The sequence below is a fragment of the Hyaloscypha bicolor genome (assembly GCF_002865645.1).
Source record: "Hyaloscypha bicolor E unplaced genomic scaffold K444scaffold_16, whole genome shotgun sequence".
Taxonomy (NCBI): domain Eukaryota; kingdom Fungi; phylum Ascomycota; class Leotiomycetes; order Helotiales; family Hyaloscyphaceae; genus Hyaloscypha; species Hyaloscypha bicolor.
Window position 1 is genome coordinate 386,246 of NW_020194518.1, and position 23,039 is coordinate 409,284.

General features: G+C 27.3%; 2 protein-coding genes across 2 annotated transcripts; both read left to right on the forward strand.

Moving 5' to 3' along the window:
* The first annotated feature begins 203 nt into the window (after positions 1–203).
* Positions 204–1,503, forward strand: K444DRAFT_607838 (HET-domain-containing protein). Its single transcript, XM_024879250.1, has 2 exons — positions 204–1,323; positions 1,378–1,503. Exon 1 carries the CDS (start codon positions 575–577, stop codon positions 1,058–1,060), a length of 486 nt encoding a protein of 161 aa, XP_024742180.1. The 5' UTR covers positions 204–574; the 3' UTR covers positions 1,061–1,323; positions 1,378–1,503.
* Positions 1,504–9,245: 7,742 nt separating this feature from the next.
* K444DRAFT_519241 (uncharacterized protein) lies at positions 9,246–9,947 on the forward strand (the record flags this gene model as incomplete). The annotated part of the gene is made up of 1 exon (XM_024873935.1): positions 9,246–9,947. A coding segment is annotated over one exon (702 nt), but the record flags the coding sequence as incomplete, so codon positions are not given.
* Positions 9,948–23,039: the final 13,092 nt, after the last annotated feature.

Below are 23,039 nucleotides of genomic sequence, written 5' to 3' on the forward strand. Positions count from 1 at the left end.
AGTCTTTAAGGACAATCAGATCTGGTGTGGGCGAGTCCGGCCGAGTGGGGAGAGAAGGGCGTCTGATGCGCATCATGGGTTCTCTTTATAGCGGCGTCTACGCTATAGAATATTGGGTTAGTAGAATTGATGCCAAGCAAGCTCCCTATTTGCACCTGCCTAGGCCAAATCCACGAGATACTCTGAAAGTTACAAGCATACGGCTGTGCACGATACTTCTTTCAGCGTCTGCGAATATACTCCGTGATCATCTATCTGGCCGCTTGTCAACTTCGAGCCAACCGCAATACCGCAATAAGCAACTTATCCCAGGATCCAGTCTGCAGCACTTAAGCCTTCCAATGAAATGAGCGACGTGAAAGCGTCACTCCACGTCGTCTGCCTTCGCTATGCAAGCGCCACAATGCAGCCTCGTGGGCAGCGCCCATGATCACGACTGCGTATCCTTCTCACGATCCGTCCTTTGACGTCTGCTTCCCATCCTGTCGACCTTTAAATCGCAATACTTGCGCCGATATGCCGAACGAGTCACACGAGTCGCGCTTGCCATGAAATTGCTTGCGAACCCCTTCCCATGGCTTTCATACGCCTATTACATCGCAAATCCGACGGCGAGATCGTCTTTCGCAAACCTCCCAGCGGCAATGTCCCTGCTTACGCAATACTCTCTCATACCTGGGGAGACGAAGAGGTTATATTTCAGGATATGGAAGCCGGTGCGGACATGAGCCAGACCGTAAGCAAGGCTGGGTGGAGGAAGATACAGTTCTGCGCGAAGCAGGCTACAGCCGATGGACTACAATACTTCTGGGTTAATACCTGTTATATCGATAAAAAGAATACGGTCGAGCTTGGCGCGGCGATTAATTCCATGTTTCGGTGGTATCAGAATGCTGTGCACTGCTACGTTTACCTTTCGGATATCTGCAAACCTAATACCGGAACGGATCAGAGGGTATGGGAAGAGGCTTTCAGAAAGAGTCGATGGTTTACCCGAGGCTGGACACTTCAAGAACTTATCGTACCAAGGCTAGTTGACTTTTTCAGCTTAGAGGGGTGAGCGACTTGGGAGCAAATTGTTACTTGAATCTAAGATATACGAGATTACCGGTATTGAGAAGAATGCTCTCCGAGGCAATATACTATCGAATTTCAGTATTAAAGAACGGAGGTCTTGGGCAGAGCGCCATAATACTATAATTGAAGAGGATAAAGCATATTACTTAATCGGGGTCTTCGATATTTCTATAGTACCGAACTATAGGGAGAGAAGGGACCAGGTATTCAGGCGGCTGGACGAAGAGATCTATAAATTATATAAGGGTAAGTTTCTTATCTAGATATTACTGCCTGAAGTAATAAAGCTAACCGGTACAGGTATTAATTTCGAACAGTTTACTATAGGACTCAATCTCGCATTATTTCCTAAAGCTATATAATTTATTACAAGAGAGAAGAAGTTATTAAAAATATATAAACTGCTTTATAGTTATAATAGTCGATCCTGTATTATTCTATATAGTCTTAATAGAATCGGAAAAACTTAGCTAGTAATTAAATATATCAGATAATATAAGGAGAAATATATAGTAATATTCTAGTTAAATACAAATAATTAGGATTTTCTTAAGCTTAGTTTTCGAGATATTATTTAGCAGGTATTAAAGTATTATTCTTTAACTAATTTGCTTACTAGTATAGACTTGAATAATATTAATTAAGTAATATATATAATTAAAACTTAATTTAATTTATAGAAGAATATATATTAGCTAATAATTTATAATAATTATAATAACCCCAAAATATCTAGAAACCTTAACTATTTAGTAATTAATATATACTAATTCCTTTTTTAGTTTAATTAGAATTTAATTATTATTATAATATAATTTTTATAAGTTAATTAAGATTATTATATCTATATTTAGAAATTACTAGATATTAAAAAAAGCTTTGAGATCCTATTAAATATATCTAGATAAAAAAATATTATAAAAGATATATTATTTATTATATAACTTTTTATATAATACTAATAAATAGAACCTAATATTATAGAACTTATTAAAGAATTAAACGGCCTGTCTCTTATTTTATTTATAATAGATATATATCTAAAATATATATTAATAACTTTATTAGATTATAAGCCTATAACTAGAGTTTTATAAAAATTATTTATTATATATAATATAATAGATTATTTTTAATTAGATCTAATAATAAAACCTAATATTAATAAAATTATTATAACTATAAATATATTTTAATTAATAAGATATATAATTCGAATTTTTTTAATATATAAATTTCTTAAATAATTAATAGATATAAAAGCTTATAAAAATAGAACTAGACTTTAATAAGGCTATTATTTTACTATATAGCTTTGAGTTAGTTAATTTAAATAATATTTTTTAATAATAATTCGGGTTTAAAAAATATAATATATATAGTTATATATATTTATAAATAGTATTTATATTTAATAAAGAATAGAATAAAAGTCTTATATAGCTAGTATTAGGTTATATTATTATAATAGTTTTTATAAAAAATAAAATAAACTTATAAATATTATAATAATAACTACTTTAATATATTATTAAATAAAAACAAGCTATATTTAAAAATAAGATAAATATAAAGAAAATAAAATAACCTTTATATAATCTAAATAACCTTTATATTAACTAAAACAAATCAGAAAAAGTAGAAATAATATATATTCGAGTATTATAAGACTATAAAAAGATATTTGAACTAAAGTATATATTAATATTTAATATAATTAATAGCTTAAATAACTTTTATAAAAACTAAAATAAGCTAGAAAAAATAAAAATAAAAATTAATTAGGTATTATAAAATAGAAAAAAGATATTTAATTTAAAATATATATTAATACTTAATATAATTAATAGTCTAGATATCTTTTATACTAACTAAGACAAGCTAGAAAAAATAAAAGTAATATATATTTAGATATTATAAGACTATAAAGAAGTATTTAAGCCAAAATATATATTAATATTTAATATAATTAATAATTTAAGCTTGCTTTATATTAACTAAAATAAACTAATAAAAGCAGAAGTAATATATACTCGGGTATTATAAAATAAGAAAGAAATTCTAGAACTAAGATATATATTAGTATTTACTATAATTAATAATCTAAATAATCTTTATACTAATTAAAATAAACTAGAAAAAGTAAAAATAATATATATTCGAGTATTATAAAATAAGAAAAAGGCCCTAGAACTAAAATATATATTAATACTTATTATAATTAATAATCTAGGCTTATTTTATATTAATTAAAGCAAGCTAATAAAGGTAGAAAAGATATATATTCGGGTATTATAAAGCTATAAGAAAGTATTTAGCTCTAAACTTCTATTTTTATATTTACTAGTATTAAATATTATATTTATTTTTAGTAATTTCTTTTTATAAATAAGTTAGAAAGATTTAATAAAAATAATATATAATTAGATATTAGCTAGATATATAATTATTTAAGAACTTTCTTTAAAATAATATAAGTAGCTTAAAAATTAAATTCAAGTATTATAAGTTAAGTTTCTTAAATTAGAAATAGGCTAAAATAAATTTATAAAGCCTATAATATATAAATTAAGATAATTTAAATAAAAATATTCTATAAGCTAGAAAAGTAACTAAATAATAAATAAGCCAGAGAATTAAAAACTAAAGCTTTTTTTTTTAATATTTTATTATTAAATTATATTATTAATATAATTAGAAATTATATTAAATATCTTATTTAATATCTAATTTATAATTAAATATAATAAAATAATATAAATATTAAACTTATTTAATATAAATTATACTAGCTCAAATATAATATAATATAAGTACTATTATAAAAGTACTTATTAATTTTCTTAAAATATTACTCTTTTTCTATTTAGTAAAACTTTTTTATACTAGCTATATAAAGTTTATTTTTTTTTAAATATTTAATATAATTCTTATCTAATATTATATTTTTATATTAGGCCTCTAAACTTTAAATATCTAATAATATCTATAATTAATAAGAAATTAAATTTAAAATATTAAATTCTATAATAAAAATATTTAGATTTTATTTATTATATAAGAAACCTATAAATAAAATACTAGAAAATTATAAAATATTATAAATAGAATAATAAACTAATAAAATAAAATATAAGATATAATTATATAAACTTTATTTCGGAATATTATATGTCTTATTATATAGAAATAAATATTAGTTCTAATTAAATATATTTAGATTTTACTATTTTTCCGAATAATAGAAAATATATTTTAGTAAATTTAAACTTCCTAGAAATAATTATATTAGAAATAATTATACTAGAAATAATTATACTAGAAATAATTATACTAGAAATAATAGGCGAAATAAGAAAGATTCTAAAGTCTATAGTAATAAACTAGTTTATTAAGATAATTAATTTTATAAAAGCTATTTCTTTTATAATATTAGATAAGCTTTTAAATATAAGATTCTCTAATCTTTAATTTAGATTATTATTAAAGCTTACTAGTATATCTTTATAACTTATTTAAAAAATACTAAGATCTTAATATCTTTTTATATATTAGCTTATTTCCTGATTTCGAAAGATATATTTATAAATAGAAATATTAAAAAGAAGCTTAAATAATATTTAATAAACTTATTTTATTTTAAATAATAGCCAAAACTATTTATTTTATTTTATAATTATAAATTTATATATTATTTATAGCTATAAAATTAAAATCTTTAATATATATAATCTTTTTTAATTAATTATTTAGATATATATTATAAGTAGTAAATAAGACTAGTATATTTAAATAAGAATTTAGATATTTATATTATTTATTTAAATAATTTTTTAATTAGAAGAATTTATTTAGAAAATATAAATATATTTTTATTTTATATCTTATAATATAATTTATATTTTGAATTATATAATTAGATCTAATCTTATTTCTAATTATATTATATTATATTAATATAACTTTTATTTTTAATATAAATAGTTCTTTTTTTAAAAAAGCTAATATTTCTAAAAAAAAAGCTATTATATCTGAATTATATTATAACTTATTAAGAATAATAATTATAAAGCTAATTTTATACTAATATTTACTAGCCTCTTTTTATTCTTTTTATATAATATATAAACTATAAATAGAAAGACATTTATAGTTTGTTTTTTTTCTTATAAAATCTCGGGTTTTATTATAAATAAAATAATATTCTTATAAATAATATAAATTAGTATAATATAGGCTCTTTAGTTAAAAGAAAAGTAAGTCTAATTCTTTATTTTAAATTTAGATTAATAGAAGATTATTTCTAATATATATAAATTTCTTTATTAATTCTTAAACTAATAATAAATAATATTACTATATCTTAATTATTTATTCTAATTCTATAATCTTAATTTAGTATTAGTTTATTATATTAGGTTATAGTAAAAAAGATTCGAATTCGTTTTATAATAAAGGTTTTAAAAGTATTAAATAAGCTTAAAGTTTTTCTAAAATTAATAATTTCTGTTTTTAGTTTTATATATTATAATTATTTACTCGGTCTACTAGTTTAATAAGAATTAATAAGAGTTTTAATAAGCTTAGCTATTTTATAAAAAATCTCTTAATTTTTTAAAATTAAATTCTTTTTATTTATATTAATAATAATTCTTATATTTAAACTAATTCTGGATTTCGCTTATTTAAAAGCTATATAATTTAACTATATTTAGAAAAAGCCTTATTATAAATATATTATTAAGGTTAATTACTTATCTAATTTAGGCTATTATAGAAATCCTAAAAAGATATTATAAATAATTCAAATTTATATTTATAATTTATTTGTTTTTAGAAGCTAATTATAGCTTTCTTTAATAAAGTAATTTTTACTAAAAGGTTTTAAAATAAATAATATCTAGTTTAGGCTCTTTCTAGTTTAAGTATTTATATTTTAAAATTATAGAATTATATATTTTAAATAAAAATAATTATTAATATTTTTCCGAATTATAAAATAAATTTTTCTAGCCTATAATATTTTAATAGAAACTATTTCTTAACTCTAATAAATAAAGAAGTTATACTATTTTCTTTATAATTCAATTTTTCTAATAAAATCTTATAATTATTCTTTTATTCTATTTTTAGATTTTTTTTCTTTTTCTTTTCCTTTATTTTTATTTATATAATAAATAGTTATTCTTGCTTTTATTTATTTGTTATAGATATTAGTTTTATATATATTATTATTATAAGTAATAGCTTCTTATTTCTTTTATTTCTTAATAGTTTTCCCTTAATTACTTATATTATTAGATATCTCTTTTCTCTTATATTAAAGTATTTAATTTATTACTATATTTTTTATTAATACCGGCTTTTAGACTCGTAAAGTCGAGCTAATATCTTAATATAGCTAATTTATATTATAGGAAATATATATTATTTCGAGTTCTGAAATATAATTATTTTATAAGCCAGACTTTAAACTAGAATACTTATAATAATTAATCTAATCCTACTATTTATAGTTCTTTATTTAAATACTCTTATAAATCTATTAGATATAAGCTTTTATATATTTTAATAAATTTATTAATTAGTAAATATAATAGTAATAATATTTATTATCTTTTATATATTATTTATAATTATTATAAATAGCCTCTTCTAGCTATATTTCTTTATTAATACTTTATATAAGAAATATTATTACTAGATATTATTATATTACTTTTTATATTACTTTTTTACTAATTATTCTATAAACTCTTTCTTTATATTTATTAGATATTAGCTATACTAGCTATTTATTTTATTTAGTAATACTTGCTTTCTAAAAAAGCCTTTCTCTATATATATTTATATATTTTAATAAGACTATTTCTGTTTTTATATATTACTCAAATATATATAATTATTTACTAAAATAATATCTTTTATTATAGTTATATATAGGCCTATATTACTTATAAATATAATATAATTAGAGTTTATATATAACTTTAGAAGTTATTAGATATTAAAACCAGACAGGTTATTAATCTTTAAATATCTTTTATTAGCTTCTAGTTCTTTTTATAAAGTTATTTATTTATAATTATTTTATAAGCAAAAAAGCTATAAGATTATTTAAATCTTTTTATTAAGTCTTAAAAGAGCCTTACCCGAAAACTTTTATATTATATAAAGAATAGATATATTATAAATTCCCTAGTATTATTTAGTAAATCTTATAGAAAGAATATTTCTATAAATAATTATAAGAATATTCTTGTAATAACTAGTAGCTTCGGAATTATAATATATTTATTATATCTAAAATAGTTTATTTAAGACTATAATATCCGGAAGATTTATATTTATTAAATTTATCTAGTCTAGTAAATTCGGAATATTAATAAGTTATAATTCTTTTATTTTCTTTAGAATAGAGATCTAATTAAGCCAGATATTATAATTATAGCCTAGATATTTCTTAATAATATATTAATAAAGATATACTAAATAATAATTAGATATATATTATAATATTTATTATTTTCTTAATTTTACTAATAATAAAAAATAGATTCTTATTATCTTAATTTATTATAAATTAAGTAATATTAGTAAAAAATCTTTTAAAAAGTATATAAAGGTCTATTAGGGTAATATTTTATTACGAGAGATCTTTTAAGTAGAAGTTATAAGAAAGTATATTAAGAAGAAGCTAATAGATAATATTAACTAAAATATAAAGATATTTGTTTAGGGAGTACTTAAATCTGAAAGAAAGACTAGAAGAGATAATTAGCTACTTATTATAGGTAAGTTGCCTAGTTTATCTTTCTGGCTATAGTATATTAATAAATAGAAGTCTCTAGTACTAATAATATTCGAGATAAGTTATAAAGCATTATATAAGGCTATCTAGTAAATGAAGTAAGCTTCTTTAAACTTAATTATTAACCCTTATAATAGATAAGGTAGTTAGATACTATTTCTTATATTATAGTTTAACTTATTCTCTATACTTCTTTATTGCTTTTAGATAGAATATATATATTTTATTTTAAATATCATATATACTAAGTTATACCTATAGCTACTAGATAGAGAAGTATTAAAAGTAGGAAATATAGAAACAAGTAGTGTATAAAAACCATATATAAAAACCAAAAACCATAGGCCCAGGACGGTTCGTGAGCTAGGAGTACTGTCCTAACACAGAACTCTGGCTAGAGCAACCTTCCTATAACTCTGGGAACCCCAGATTTATATGAGTACTAGGTAACTCGTCCCAGATATAGATTAGTCCTGACTGAGAGATCCTAGCTTGAATTATTATCTAGGGCTTTCTACCTAGCCTCCAGACCGTCTCAGGATTCCCTTAGTTACAGGAGGGAATCCGCCGTGGGATATTAGTAATGGGATAGCGTAGGTAGGATGCACCTCCTGTAATAGGAGCCGCCCTAGGTGGCTATTTGACCTAGATAGTCTGTCCCGGATGGCCATTTGTCCCAGGACAAATGGGCCAGGACAGATTCTCGGTTAGGACTGCTTTCCCAGTACGCTTAGCACTCTAGGGCCTCCCTAGTTACAGGACCTCTGTCTCACCTGATTATCTATAACAGGACCATTTTCAGCCTATATATAGAGACTACTGGGGCGACGTGCATGAAACAAGTACTGGATCACTACGGGTGCCTTAAACGTTTTAACAATGCCTTAGTCCGTAAGTCACGTGTACCAACTGATAAGAGAGCGGGGTAAGTGTATTACTTCAAGCAACATTTCAATCAGCAACTCGTGCTCTAATATGCGAGTGCGGCCAGTCGTTTGTAGCAAAGCCCTCGAATAACATCTCAACTCACCAGCTTACACCTTCGAGTATGATCGATCATTTCTGTAGCTGGTACCCTCGAACAATACTAATAGCTCCCGTCCATACACCTTTAACCTATAATTGAGGGATTAGGGTACGGTAATATAAGCATTCATTAACACTGCTATAAATGATTGAATACTACCCTAGCGCCCATGACCTTTCAAAAACTTTAATAATAGAGCCTGAACCATTGCTGACGTATAGTATAACCGCCGAATCTCATCAGAAGTGGCCTCTTAAAGTGCCTTATAGAGATTTCATTAATGAGTCAGTGGATTGAGGGTGAAGCGCGTTCCTACTAACATGCCTTCTCAGTCTCCTCCCGCTCTATTCCGAACCGTACGTCAAAATTCGAATCGAACCCACTGGCCATAAATATAAACTTCCAAAAGGGTTGCTATGCCAGCAATCTATATTCTTTGCGGCTGCGTTTAACGGGAGCTTCCAGGAAGGAGAGAAACAGTTTATAACCTTAAAGGAAGAAGAGGATATCGTTTCTATACGGAGCTTTGAGCTACTGGTACAGTGGATATATATCGGCAGAGTCATCTTTGATGAATTACCACCAGAAGAAGCCGTTACTACTACCATCGAGTTTGTCAGGCTTACGGATATATATAAAGTCACTGGTATGGAATCTTTAATGGCTAAACGTATCAAGGCCCTTATCGTCAGTAACCCATCTCTGACAAAAGCAAGGGAAAAGAAGCCGGCCACTAATATCCATTGCCTTATATCCAAGCATATTATCTCGGGCGTATTATTGCCTAAGGGGCACCCGGTACGAAGCATACTAGCTTTGGCGGCCGTACCGGGATATCTTTCTCGCGATGACTATTTGAGCGAAGCCCTAGAGATCCCGGACTTTGCGGTTAATCTTCTTCACCAGGTACGGGCTGCTATAAATAGTTTCGAGTTTACCGGATCTGGTGTCACGTTCCTGAACACTCTCAGTAACGCGAGAATTAACTTACCTTATAAGCCTCCGCCGTTACAGAAGGGTCAGATACAGTAAAGTTCGAAATCGGCTTCAGTTCCAACTTTCAATGATTTTATTTTTGACCCACATTTTATGCGGCACTAACCCTTTATGGCTAGCTTAATTCCAGACCCCTGCATTAGCTGACTTCCCTATTACGCATGAAGTGAGGACTTCTGCCTGAGGATCTTCCCATATCGCCGGCCATCGGCATTATTTCTATAGGGTTAAGCCACGTGTTTGAATGCTAAGATTTGCAACATCACTGTTCTCTGTAGAAGAACTCAGGTCATTATCTTGCTTGTAGCCTGGATAACCTTGCTATACTCTATTGCATAATTAGGCAGAACTTGCTCTATTAATAGGCTAATGCAATGAATACATCTTTGTGACTCCTAACAAACGTCCTGTTCAGAGTGTGGCACCTGTATCGGTCTGTATCCAGCTTATCGGTGCCTAAATCGTCTTGTGGCTATTCGACGGCAGATTGGAATAGCTAAGTGATTGGGTATATTAGTATAAGCCGTCCACATACTAGCGCCAAGAGTAAACGAAAGTCCAATAATGCTCTCTGAAATGGTACTGTAGTATGGGCAAATATATATCCTTTTAATAGTATATGTCTCATTATCTGGAGCGCGCTTTGTGTAGCTGCTTTGCTAACTAGATCGTCGATTTGCCTTGACGTGGCAGCCTTTATTTTATCTAAATCTGAACTAACTATTAAAAGGAATTAATCTTGACGGTAGTTAATTTCTAGAAGATGACCCAAGGTCCTCCATGACTAACGCAGGCTATATAACTGGTCTTTGCCAAATCCGAGACTTGGATATTTCTTCGCGGTACATGGAAGCCGGTTCTATAAGCCGTTAACCTTCTACCTTAGTTACTGGCACTTGTCTGAAATCGATGCCTAATGCTTCCGTGCGTACTGCTTTAATACGTAATGCCGAGCTTGGAGACAATAATGAGAACATATCCTATAGGGTTTACGGGGTCAGGGATATGAAGATAACATGCAAATCAAGGGGCTTGTCCAAACTATCTTATCTATAAATATATTAGAAGCGAATGATTTTCTAGCTTCGCTAGAAAAGTAGAGGAAATTCTCGATAAAGATATTTACAGAGTGTCTTACGGGCTATCTAAGGATAGGATTCGGTAGTAAAGAAGATCCAAAAAGCATTGAGCCTAGCTATATGAGAGTCTTATACAGAAACCCCTACTTATTATATATAATTTGTGCTCAGAAACTAATAAAGTCTAGATCGCTCGATAGTAATAAGGGCGTCTTTATGGTTAATAGACTCGATTCCCATTTTATAGTATAATGGTTATCGCCAGGATACCTTTCTGAGTGGTCTGGAGAGAGTGTGTGGAATAAAACTGAATAGGCTAAAGAGAGTGAGTCGGATACTACTTGGTAGCAGAATCCAAGGATATTCTTCTGACCTATATAGTTTACTCTTTCCGCTTTCCGAGTCTCAGTCGCATTCATATCGCATGCAAACTCTCCGCGGCTATTTGTCCCTAACTTGAGAATAATAAAACTATATCTTATATTCGGGGTACTATTATGAGAGCAACTCATGGTTTGTGTAGCGAGATATTTGCCTCTAGCGGTGAGATTCCTAATTATCTATTAGAGCTTGTTCTCAGGGGATTCTGGCATATTAATAGGACGTATAACCGCCCAGATCTTATGGGATGCATCCAGACGTTATAAGAGATTAAGCACGAATTACAGGCCTTAGCGGCTACCCAGTTATTGGGGCGCTTACTCTCTGCGGCCTTGAACTATCTGAACATGAAGATTAGTACGTTGCGTGCGTGTGTGCAGTATATTAATACCTCAGTAGACGGTATTCTAGTAAGTAATAAGAATAGGGATGCTCTTAGCTTTGGGAGTCAAGAGACCAGGTTTTTAGTGCTTGGCCCTGGCTAGACAGGAGATACGTCAGACTTTATATCTTTAGGAAAGACGTGCTAATAGTGATTATTAGACATGGAGGGCATTTAATAGTGCATTAATATATCACTATCTATTATAGGTCTTTATGCCCGTTTTCCCATTAAACAAGTCATACGAAACATATTGACCTCCTTTGCCAGGTATCTAACTTCCTAGCTCAGAACGAGAACGAGTAGAACCGCAATATGGCACAGTCGCAGAAAACCGTCGCTATGCTAACGATGCTTTTCTTACCCGCAACCTTCTTTGCTATGCGTAATATCTCTTCTAGCCCTCTCCTGATTTCCTGTTTATATAAAATGGCCAAGAAAGCTGGAAAATCCTGATATCTAGAGCAGATTCTCTTTATACTCCCACTTTTCAACTGGGACCCGTCTAAAGGGCCAGTCCTATCTGACAAACTATGGATCTACTGGGCCTTTACTGTTTCGCTGACCGTCCTTCTCTTCCTCTGCCATTTCTTGTGGGTACATGTCAGGCAATTTCTCAATTATCTCCAACGAAAGAATCATCCCCGACGAAAGGGGTCTATCGACCATCGGGGAAAGAAAGGTAAAGAGGAAGATTTGGAGAAGGGTTTAGTTGACGCGAATGACGATAGAAAGAGGAAGACAAAGGCAATTGTGGTTGCCACAAAGTATGAGCGAATACAACGTTGTATTGACAAATGCCGATATTGGTGGATATAATACTACAGAGCCTATGAACGAGACGGTATCACAACTGCGGTGTCTTCGTGCTTATCGGCATACGATCGATATCAGCTGGAAACTAATTCGCCACTCTTGCCGCTAACAACGTACTAATCACTCCAGTTGGGAGATAGGCAAGAATAACATTGTGCCTTCTGATGTGATCTAGTGTGCACACATTGTGATCGCATGAATTCTGTTGTACAGTAGAGGATTATAATGCTCATACAACATAGCCCCAGCCACTGCCATCTCGGCAGGTAAGGCGCAAATCCATCCCACTGTGTAGTCCCTATGCGACAGTGTAGGGAGGTTAGTCATTGTAACAATTTGTAGCAGAGTTCTTGTTATTTACATGGCCTCTAAATTGCAACGAGAGTCGCAGCCGTACGCAGAAGTGAGTAGGGTAACACGTTCCAAGAGAGTGGAAGGGCGATTTTGCTCTCCTTCCCCTTGCTTAGCCACCCACTGTTTCAGGGCATCGGCGTGCGGAGCGCGCGTCCAGTACACTATCGTGTGATCCCATACTACCTGGTGTTGGTTGGAACCGAGTTCCAACAAGGGCGTTGTCAGAAAAGGACGATAATAATAGCGGTGAATCAGTGATTCAGTAATAGTTAGGTGGGCATGAATGTTATCATTATTAGGAAAGATAGGGATCATCTAACTATAAATATATAGAGGCCAGCTAGACTGAGCAAACAGGATAAACACATCACATGATCTCTATGATTTCTGAGTCACGTATGACTAACAGGTCATGTGTCCGTCACATGATTATTGAGTCACGAAAAGGTGCATTTCTACCTATTATAAGGTATTGGAGCCTACCGTTGCCTACCGTTGGCTATCCTTTAACGGTTTATATAAACACCTATAGTTGTAGTCCCTATAGGATAACTTTGTATCAATTCATTAAAATTCTATGTACCCAAATTCCGCTTATCCACCCAATAAGAGCTTGTGTTGTTAACAGGGCGAGATTGGTTTGGCTCGCACGTGACAGCGAGGAATTGTGGCCTTAGCGCCTTATCCTTATCCTCGTTTTAGGCAGACAGCTAGCCAGAATAGGGTTAGTGAGAGCAAAGGTGTCTTGGTATTATAGCTGAGTATAAAAATCTAGATGTGTTCAAGGCGGAAGCCGATTTCGCTACAGTAGCAACTGTACAAGCACAAAGTGGATGACACAATCAAGGAGCCAGAATCTGCCTTCGGTCAGCCGAATTGGTGGTTGTTGGCACGTGCTACCGCTCCTCAATTCTTTAAGTCAGTATCTTATCCGCCGACATCGGCTAGTTCCTCAGGCAGAAGTCCACGTGACATTCAGACAAGGAAGTAAGCGAATGCAGGGTCTAGAATCGGGCTAGCTATAAAGGGTTAGTGCCGCATAAAATGTGAGTCAAAAATAAAATCATTAAGAGTTGGGAACTGAAGCCGATTTCGAATTCTACTATACAATTCGGGGAAATTGTAGGGAATTAAAAGCAGAAGGGGAGGGACAGAGACATATATCATATGAGACAATACGGTGGGGCGGATGATCGAAGCGCCAGAGCCATGGAGGGCACTAGTAGTGCGGATATTCTAAGCGCAGGTTACGGAGATAGATTACTATAAGAGGAATAGGACAAGCTATTCCTTTATTATAATTCAAACCGAAAAATCAGAGTTATAACTTATGATTTCTTGTATAGGTATAAGGCCTTAGAGCTCGGATAAGACCCCTTTATAAGTATTAGGAATAGTAAGAGCTTAGTAATAGAGCTATAGTAAAAGAAGTCTATTATATTATAAAAGAATACTCTTTACAAATTAAGTATAAGGGCAATAATACAAACGTGATTTTCTAGTAAAAGAGGCTTGGGGTATCCGGAAATAGCTATAGAATATAAGTTATAAGAAAATATAAGAGATATTAAGATATATATAGATTTTAAAATATTTAAAATTAAAATACTTATTATTTTTTCTATTATATAAGGTTTTCTACTATATAGAAATAAATATTACAAATATAAGATATTATTAGAAATAAGATAACTTTTAAGTAGCCTAAAGAAAGAACTAAATAATAGTATTAAAAATAAAGAACTAATATTATCTAAGTTCTATTAGAAAATATATTAGCTTTATTTTTATTTATATTTCAAAATATATATTATATAGTATTAATATAAATAGTATATTATAAAACGGTTTTATAAAATCTCTCTATATAATTTAGTAAATATATTTAGTATAAAAGCCTAATATTATAAATACTATAGTATAATAAGTATATATAATAGTATATAGATAAGTATTAGATATTATAGATCTAGTTTCCTATTTTAGGTAAAGCTTATAATTAGAATTATATGAATTATATAAGATTATATTTCCTAGTTAAGTAAAGTACTTTATAGGCTTAGCTAAGTACTAGGGAATATATAAAGAGACGCTTCTAGCTTTAAAAAGAAATATTAATTAGTCTTTATTAAAATTAATTATTGAAATTAGTTATACTTATAAATATTACTTTATAACTTATTTATTTTAATTACTTATATATTATTCTACTATTATATGCCTTATATTCTAATTAATCTAACTTTCGAGAAGTAGTTTATTATAAGATAGTTAAGCTATTAATAAATAAAATATTAATAGCTAGAGTATTAATTAGGAGAAGTGCCTCTATTATTACTAGAGTAATCTAATCAGATATTTAGAGAAGTACCTAGTCAAGTACTTTTCATATTACCTAATTAGGAAAAGAAAGTAGAATTCAGATATCTCTAGAACTAATAAATAAAATAATAATAATAGAAAAATTAGTAGTGGCTTATTATTATATTACTAAGTTAGAAATAGAAATATAATAAAGAGAAGATCTAGAGAAACTAGAAACTCAGATTTATTATCTTAAAGATATTCGAATATCTAATATAGAACCTATTATACTTCTAGTAATATCCTTAGTTTAAAAGGCTTCAAAAACCCGAGAACTATTTACTTACTAGGGAAAAAGTATTAAAAAAGCCCAGGACTTCTTCTATTAGATAAAGTTAAAGTAATATAAAAATAATAGAATTACCTGAGCTACTAATATAATAAAGATTATATATTATACTTCTTATTTTAAGGATATAGCCAGGAATATCTAGAATATAAGAAGTAATTAGTAAATATTAATACTATAAATTAGGAGATCTTTATTAAATTTATAAAGAATTCTATTTTAAATTTAGAGAACTATAATAATAATACTTTTATTAAGTTTAAGAATACTAAATAATAACTAGACTAGAATATCTAAAGCTTTATATCTTATTTAGATAGCTTATTAGATAACTTAGGATATATGGGTTTATTATAAGAATAAAATAACTTATTTAGTAGCTTAAGATAGAAGATCCAAGATAAGATTAATTATTAAGGAAATATTCTATAAAAGAGAAAGAAGCTTATCTTTATTATTATAAGAATTAAGAATAATTTAAATCTATTTATTTAATAGAAATATAATAATAAACTAATAAAATAATAAAAGAAAGAGAATAAAAGAAAAGAAAAGAGAAATAATAAAAAGAAATAGAAGAGAAATATATTTCTATTATAAGATTTATAAAACCGAAATAATAAAAATATAGTAATAGGGTCTAATATAATACTTATATTAGGATTTATAAAACTAGATATAATTTGCTTTATTTACTAGAAAGAGAATTACTATATTACTACTTGCTCTAATTAAGGAAAACCAACTTACTATAACTATAATAAGTCTAGTTATAAAGTATATAAGTACCTAGAACTAAAGAAGCCAGGAAATAGATATATCTCGTAATAGTTATACTTATTTATATTATAGAAAATAAGGCCCCTAAAACGAGAATAGTAATTAAGATTACTATTAAGATAATAAAAGATAAATAAAGAATTAAAGTATTAATAAACTCGAATATAAAGGCTAATTATATAAAAAGGAAATTAGCTTTAGATATAAGTATTTTATTAATATTAAGGGCAATTCCCTTGTTTTTACTAGAGAAAAGAAGAATTTATTTATATAAAGATTATATTCTTAGGATTATTACTAAAAATATACTAGGAAACTAAAGAAAAACTAATATATATTTTATATTATATAATTTTAATCTAAACTATATTAATATAATACTTGGATTCCTATAGCTTTACTAGATTAATTTCTTAATTTCCTTTAGGGAAATAATATAGAGATACTAGATTTAATTATAGAAGATTAAAGTTCTAAATACTAGAAAGTTTACTAAAATAGTAAAATATAAGATATATATTTTTCTATTAATTACTTATTTTATAATAAATAACTAAAGAATTACTACTATTATTACTAATAGGATAATTATATTTTCTAAGAAATATTAGAACTTTTTTCAAGTATTCTTTATAGAGGCTATAGGTATATTACTCGACTATTATATAATAAAGTATTATATAGATCTAAAACTAGAATCCTAACTATTATATAGTTCTATATATATTTTATTAGAAAAAGAGCTTAAAGTTCTTTAGAAATATCTTAATACTAGCCTAGAAAAGAAATAAATCCGTTATTTTACTAATCTAGCTAATACCCTAATTATATTTGTTTTAAAAAAAAAAAGTAGCCTATATTTATATATTAATTACTAGGGTCTAAATAGAATTACTATTAAGAACTAAATACTATTACTACTTATTAGTAAGATAATAGATAGGCTTTATAGAATAAAAGTATATATAAAGCTAAACTTAAAGAATACTTATTATTAGTTATAAATATAGGAAAGTAATAAATAAAAAATAATATTTCAAATATATTATAAATATTTTAAGTATTATATTATATTTTTTAGACTATCTAATACTCTAGTAATATTTCAGATATATATTAATTATATACTAGTAAGCCTTATAAATATTATCTATATAGTTTATCTAAATAATATTTTAATTTATTTAAAGAACCTAGAATAATATATAATAATAGTCTAATATATATTTAAGTAATTATAATAATACTAGCTTTTTATAAACTTGGCAAAATACGAGTTTAATATAAAGAAAATAGAGTTCCTGAGGTTTATAATTAGTTCAAATAATATAGAAATAGAAGCTAGTAGGGTTATAGCTATTAGGGAATAGCTAGCCCTAAAAAATAATATTCAAGAAATTCAAGTATTTCTAGGTTTTACTAACTTTTACTAGAGATTTCTTTATAAATACTTTAGGATAATAAGAGAATTAACTAATTTATTAAAAACTAATAAAAACCTATAATATTATTTTAGCTAAATAAATAAAACAGATAGGGCTTTTAAGAAGCTATAAATTATATTTATAATATTACTAATTCTTTATTATTTTAACCTAGTTTTAAAGATTTATATAAAAATAAATACTTTAGAATTTATAATTATAAATATAATTTCCTAGCTCTTTAGTAAGAAAATAGAAGCTAGATAATACTCTATTATCTTTTATTTAAAGAAAATAACTATAATTAAGAATAAGTATAAGATATATAATTCTGAGCTCTTAGCTATTATTCTAGTATTTTATACTTAGTAATATTATCTAGTATATATCTAGTATACTATTATTATTAAAATAGATTATAATAACTTAAAATACTTTATAACTAAAAGAAAACTAAATAATTAATAAATAAGATAAGTAAAGAAGCTAGCTATTTTTAACTTTATTTTAGAATACTAACCAGAATATAGTAATTCTATTAATAGACTATTAAAAAGGCCAGACTTTATAATAAATATAAATAAAAATACTTTACTATTTATATTTTATAATAAGCTATAAAATATAGAATAAAGAGCCTTATAAATAGTAGTAATAGAATACTATACTATTTCTATAATACTATAATTTAAGGCCTAGGAAAAAGAAAGTAAGTATTTCTTAATTAGTAAGATACTAAGAAATTCCAAAAAAGAAATCTATTTTAGTAATAAAATAATACCGGAAATATTACTACTTAAGCCTATATAATAGGTATATATAATGGCATATAGATAGGTATTAGATATTATGGATCTAGTTTCCTATTTTGGATATAGCTTGTAATCGGAATTATACGGATCATATGAGATTTCCTAATTAAGTAAAGGGCTTCATATACCTGGCTAAGTACTAGGGAATATATAGGGAAATGCTCCTAGCTTTGGAAGGGATATTAATTAGTCTCTTATTAGAATTAATTCTTGGAATTAATTATACTTGCAAGCATTATTCTATAGCTTACTTACCTTGACTATTTATATATTACCCTACTATTATATATCTTATATTCTAATTAATCTAATCTTCGGAAAGCAGTTTATTACAAGATAGTCAAGCCATTAATAGATAAAACTACTAATAGCTAGAGTATTAACTAGAAGAAGCGCCTCTACTATTACTAGGGCGACCTAGTCAGGTATCTAGGGGAGTACCCAGTTAGCTACTCTAGCTACTGCCTAATTAGGAGAAGGAAGTAGAACTCAGATATTCCCAGAACTAGCTAGCAGGATAATAATAATAGAAAAGCTAGCAGCGGCTCATTATTATATTACTAAGTTAGAAGCAGAGATATAATAGAGGGAGGATCTAGAGAATTTAGAAGTTCAGATTTACTATCTTGAGAATATTTAGATACCTATTATAGAACCTATTATACTACTAGTAGTACGTTTAGTTTATAGGGCTCCAAAAACCCGAGAATTACTAACCTATAAGGGAAAGAGTATTAAGGAAGCCTAGGACTTCTTCTATTAGGCAAAGCTAAAATAATATAAAGATAGTAGGATTACCTGGGCTATAGATATAGTAAAGATTATATATTATACTTCCTGCTTTAAGGATATAGCTAGGGATATCTGGAAATATAAGGAGTAATTAGTAGATATTAATACTATAGATTAGGAGACCTTTATTAAGTTTATAAAGAATTCTATCTTAGATCCGGAGAACTATAGTAATAATATCCTTACTAAGTTTAAGGATATAAAATAGTAGCTAGGTTAGAATATCTAAAGCTTTATATCCTATTTAGATAGCTTATTAGATAACTTGGGATATATGGATTTACTATAAGAGCAAGATAACTTATTTAGTAGCTTAAGGCAGGAGATTCGGAACAAGATTAATTACTAAGAAAATACTCTATAAGAAAGAAAGAAGCTTATTTCTATAGCTATAAAAGTCGAGAATAACTTGAACTAGTTTACTTAATAGGAATATAATAATAAGCTAATGGGTTAATAAAAGAAAGGAAATTAGAAAAAGGAGAAAAGAAATAATAAGGGAAAATAGAAGAGAAATATATTTCTATTATAAGATTTATATAACCGGGATAGCGAAAGTATAATAACGGGATCTAATATAATACCCGTATTAGGATCTATAAGACCAGATATAACTTGCTTTATTTACTAGAAAAAGGGTTACTATATTACTATTTACTTAAATCGGGGAAAACCGACTTATTATAACTATAATAAGTCTGACTATAAGATATATAAATACCTAGAACTAAAGAAGCCGGGAAACAGATATGTCCCGTAATAGTTATATTCGTTTATATTACAGAGGGTAAGGCCCCTAAAACGAGAATAGTAATTGAGGTTATTATTAAGACGAGAAAAGATAGGTAAAGAGTTAGAATATTAGTTAACTCGGGTATAGAGGCTAATTATATAAAGAAAAGATTAGCCTTAGATATAGGTATTCTATTAATATTAAGAGTAATTTCCTTATTCTTATTAGAGAGAAAAAGAATTTATTTATATAAAGATTATATTCTTGGGATTATTACTAAGAATATATTAGGAAACTAAAGAAAGGCTAATATATATTTTATATTATATAATTTTAATCTAAACTATATTAATATAATACTTGGATTCCTATAGCTTTATTAGGTTAATCCTCTAATTTCCTTTAGGGAGGCAATATAGAAATACTAGATTTAATTATAGAAGATTAAAGTTCTAAATATTAGGAAGTTTACTAAAGTAATAAAGTATAAGACATATGTTTTTCTATTAATTACCTATCCTATAATAGATAATTAAAGAATTACTACTATTACTATAAACGGGATAGCTATATTTCCCAGGAAATATTAGGACCTTTTCTGAGTATTTTCTATAAAGGCTATAGGTATATTACCTGACTACTATATAATAGAGTATTATATAGATCTGGAACCAGGATTCTAACTACTATATAGTCCTATATATACTTTATTAGAAAGGGAGCTTAAAGTTCTTTGGGAATATCTTAATACTAGCTTAGAGAAGAAGTAAATCCGTTATTCTACTAGCCTAGCTAGTACCCTAATTATATTTATTCTAAAGAAAAAAGGCGGCCTATATCTATATATTAATTACCGGGATCTGAATAGGATTACTATTAAGAACCAAATACTATTATTACTTATTAGTAAGATAATAGATAGACTTTATAGAGCAAAGATATATATAAAGCTAGACTTAAAGAATACTTATTATTAGTTATAAATACAGAAGAGTAATAAGTAAAAGATAGTATTCCGAATATACTATAGATATTTTAAATACTATATTATATCCTTTAGACTATTTAATACTCTAGTAATATTCCAGGTATATATTAACTATATACTAATAGATTTTATAGATATTATTTATATAGTCTATCTAGATAATATTTTAATTTATTTAGAGAACCTAGAATAGTATATAATAGTAGTCCGATATATATTCGAGTAGTTATAGTAATACTAGCTCTTTATAAACTTAGTAAAATGCGAGTTTAATATAGAGAGAATAGAGTTCCTGGAATTTATAATTAGCCCAGATAATATAGAAATAGAGGCTAGCCGGGTTATAGCTATTAGAGAATAGCCGGCCCTAAAGAATAATATCCGAGAAGTCTAAATATTCCTGGATTTTACTAACTTTTACTAGAGGTTTATTTATAAATATTCCAGGGTAATAAAAGAATTAACTAATTTACTAAAAACTAATAGAAAACTACTATATTAGTTTAGCTAGATAGATAAGATAAATAAGGCTTTTAGGGAGCTATAAATTATATTTATAATAGTACTAATTCTTTATTATTTTGACCTAGCCTTAAAGATTTATATAGAAACAAATACTTTAGGATTTATAGTTATAAGTATAATTTCCTAGCTCTTTAGTAAGGGAGCAAAAGCCAGGTAATATCCTATTATTTTCTATTTAAAAAAGATAACTATAATTAAGAGCAGGTATAAGATATATAACTTTAAACTCTTAGCTATTATTCTAGTATTCCGTACTTAGTAATATTACCTAGTATATACCCGGTATACTATTATTATTAAGATAAATTATAATAACTTGAAATACTTTATAACTAAGAGAAAACTAAATAGTTAATAAATAAGATAGGTAGAGGAGCTAGTTATTTTTGACTTTATCTTAGAATACTAGCCGGAATATAATAATCCTACTAATAGGCTATTAAGGAAGCCAGACTTTATAGCAGATATAGATAAAGATACTTTACTACTTATACTTTATAATAAGCTATAGAATATAGAACAGAGAACCCTATAGGTAATAGTAATAAGATACTATACTATTCCTATAATACTATAATATAAGGCTTAGGAAAAAGAAAATAGGTACTTCTCAATTAGTAAAATACTAAGGAATTCCGAAAAGGAAATCTATTTTAGTAATAAAGTAATACTAAAAATACTACTACTTGAGCCTATTACTAGTATAGCTAGTTATAAATAGTATATATTACGGATTCTAGCTATATAGGTAACTGGATCCGAAATAGTATATAAGAAAAGCAAAGAGATATTACTTAAACTACTATTATAATACTAAAGGCTTAATTTATTAGTATAATACCGGTAGTATAAATAGTTCTTAAAGGAGACCTTTACTAGAGCTATTAAGACTTGGGAACTTAATATATCTGGGTTATTAAGATATTAGGGTACTATCTATATACTAAATAAGCCGGCTTTTAAAGAAGAATTACTATAAGCTAACTATAATAATCCTATAAATAGGCATTTTAGTACTAGTAAGATACTAGAGATTCTCTAGAGAAAGTACTTCTAGTAAAGTATAAGAAAGAATATAAAAGACTATATTAGAACTTATTCTATATATTAATAAACTAAGATAAAGAGATATCTATTATATAATATACTTAGTTTATTCCCTCTTTCTTCTAAGCCATAGCAAGAAATTACTATAGACTTTATTACGGGGCTACCCTCTTCTAGGTTTTATAGTAAAGTATATAATTCTATACTTATTATTATTAATAGATATATAAAAATAATATAATATATTCCGATTACTAAAATGGTCTCGGCTCCTGAGCTAGTAAAGCTATTTATATATTATATTATTAAAGACTTCGGTATACCTATAGATATAATCTCTAATAAAAGATCTGTCTTTATAA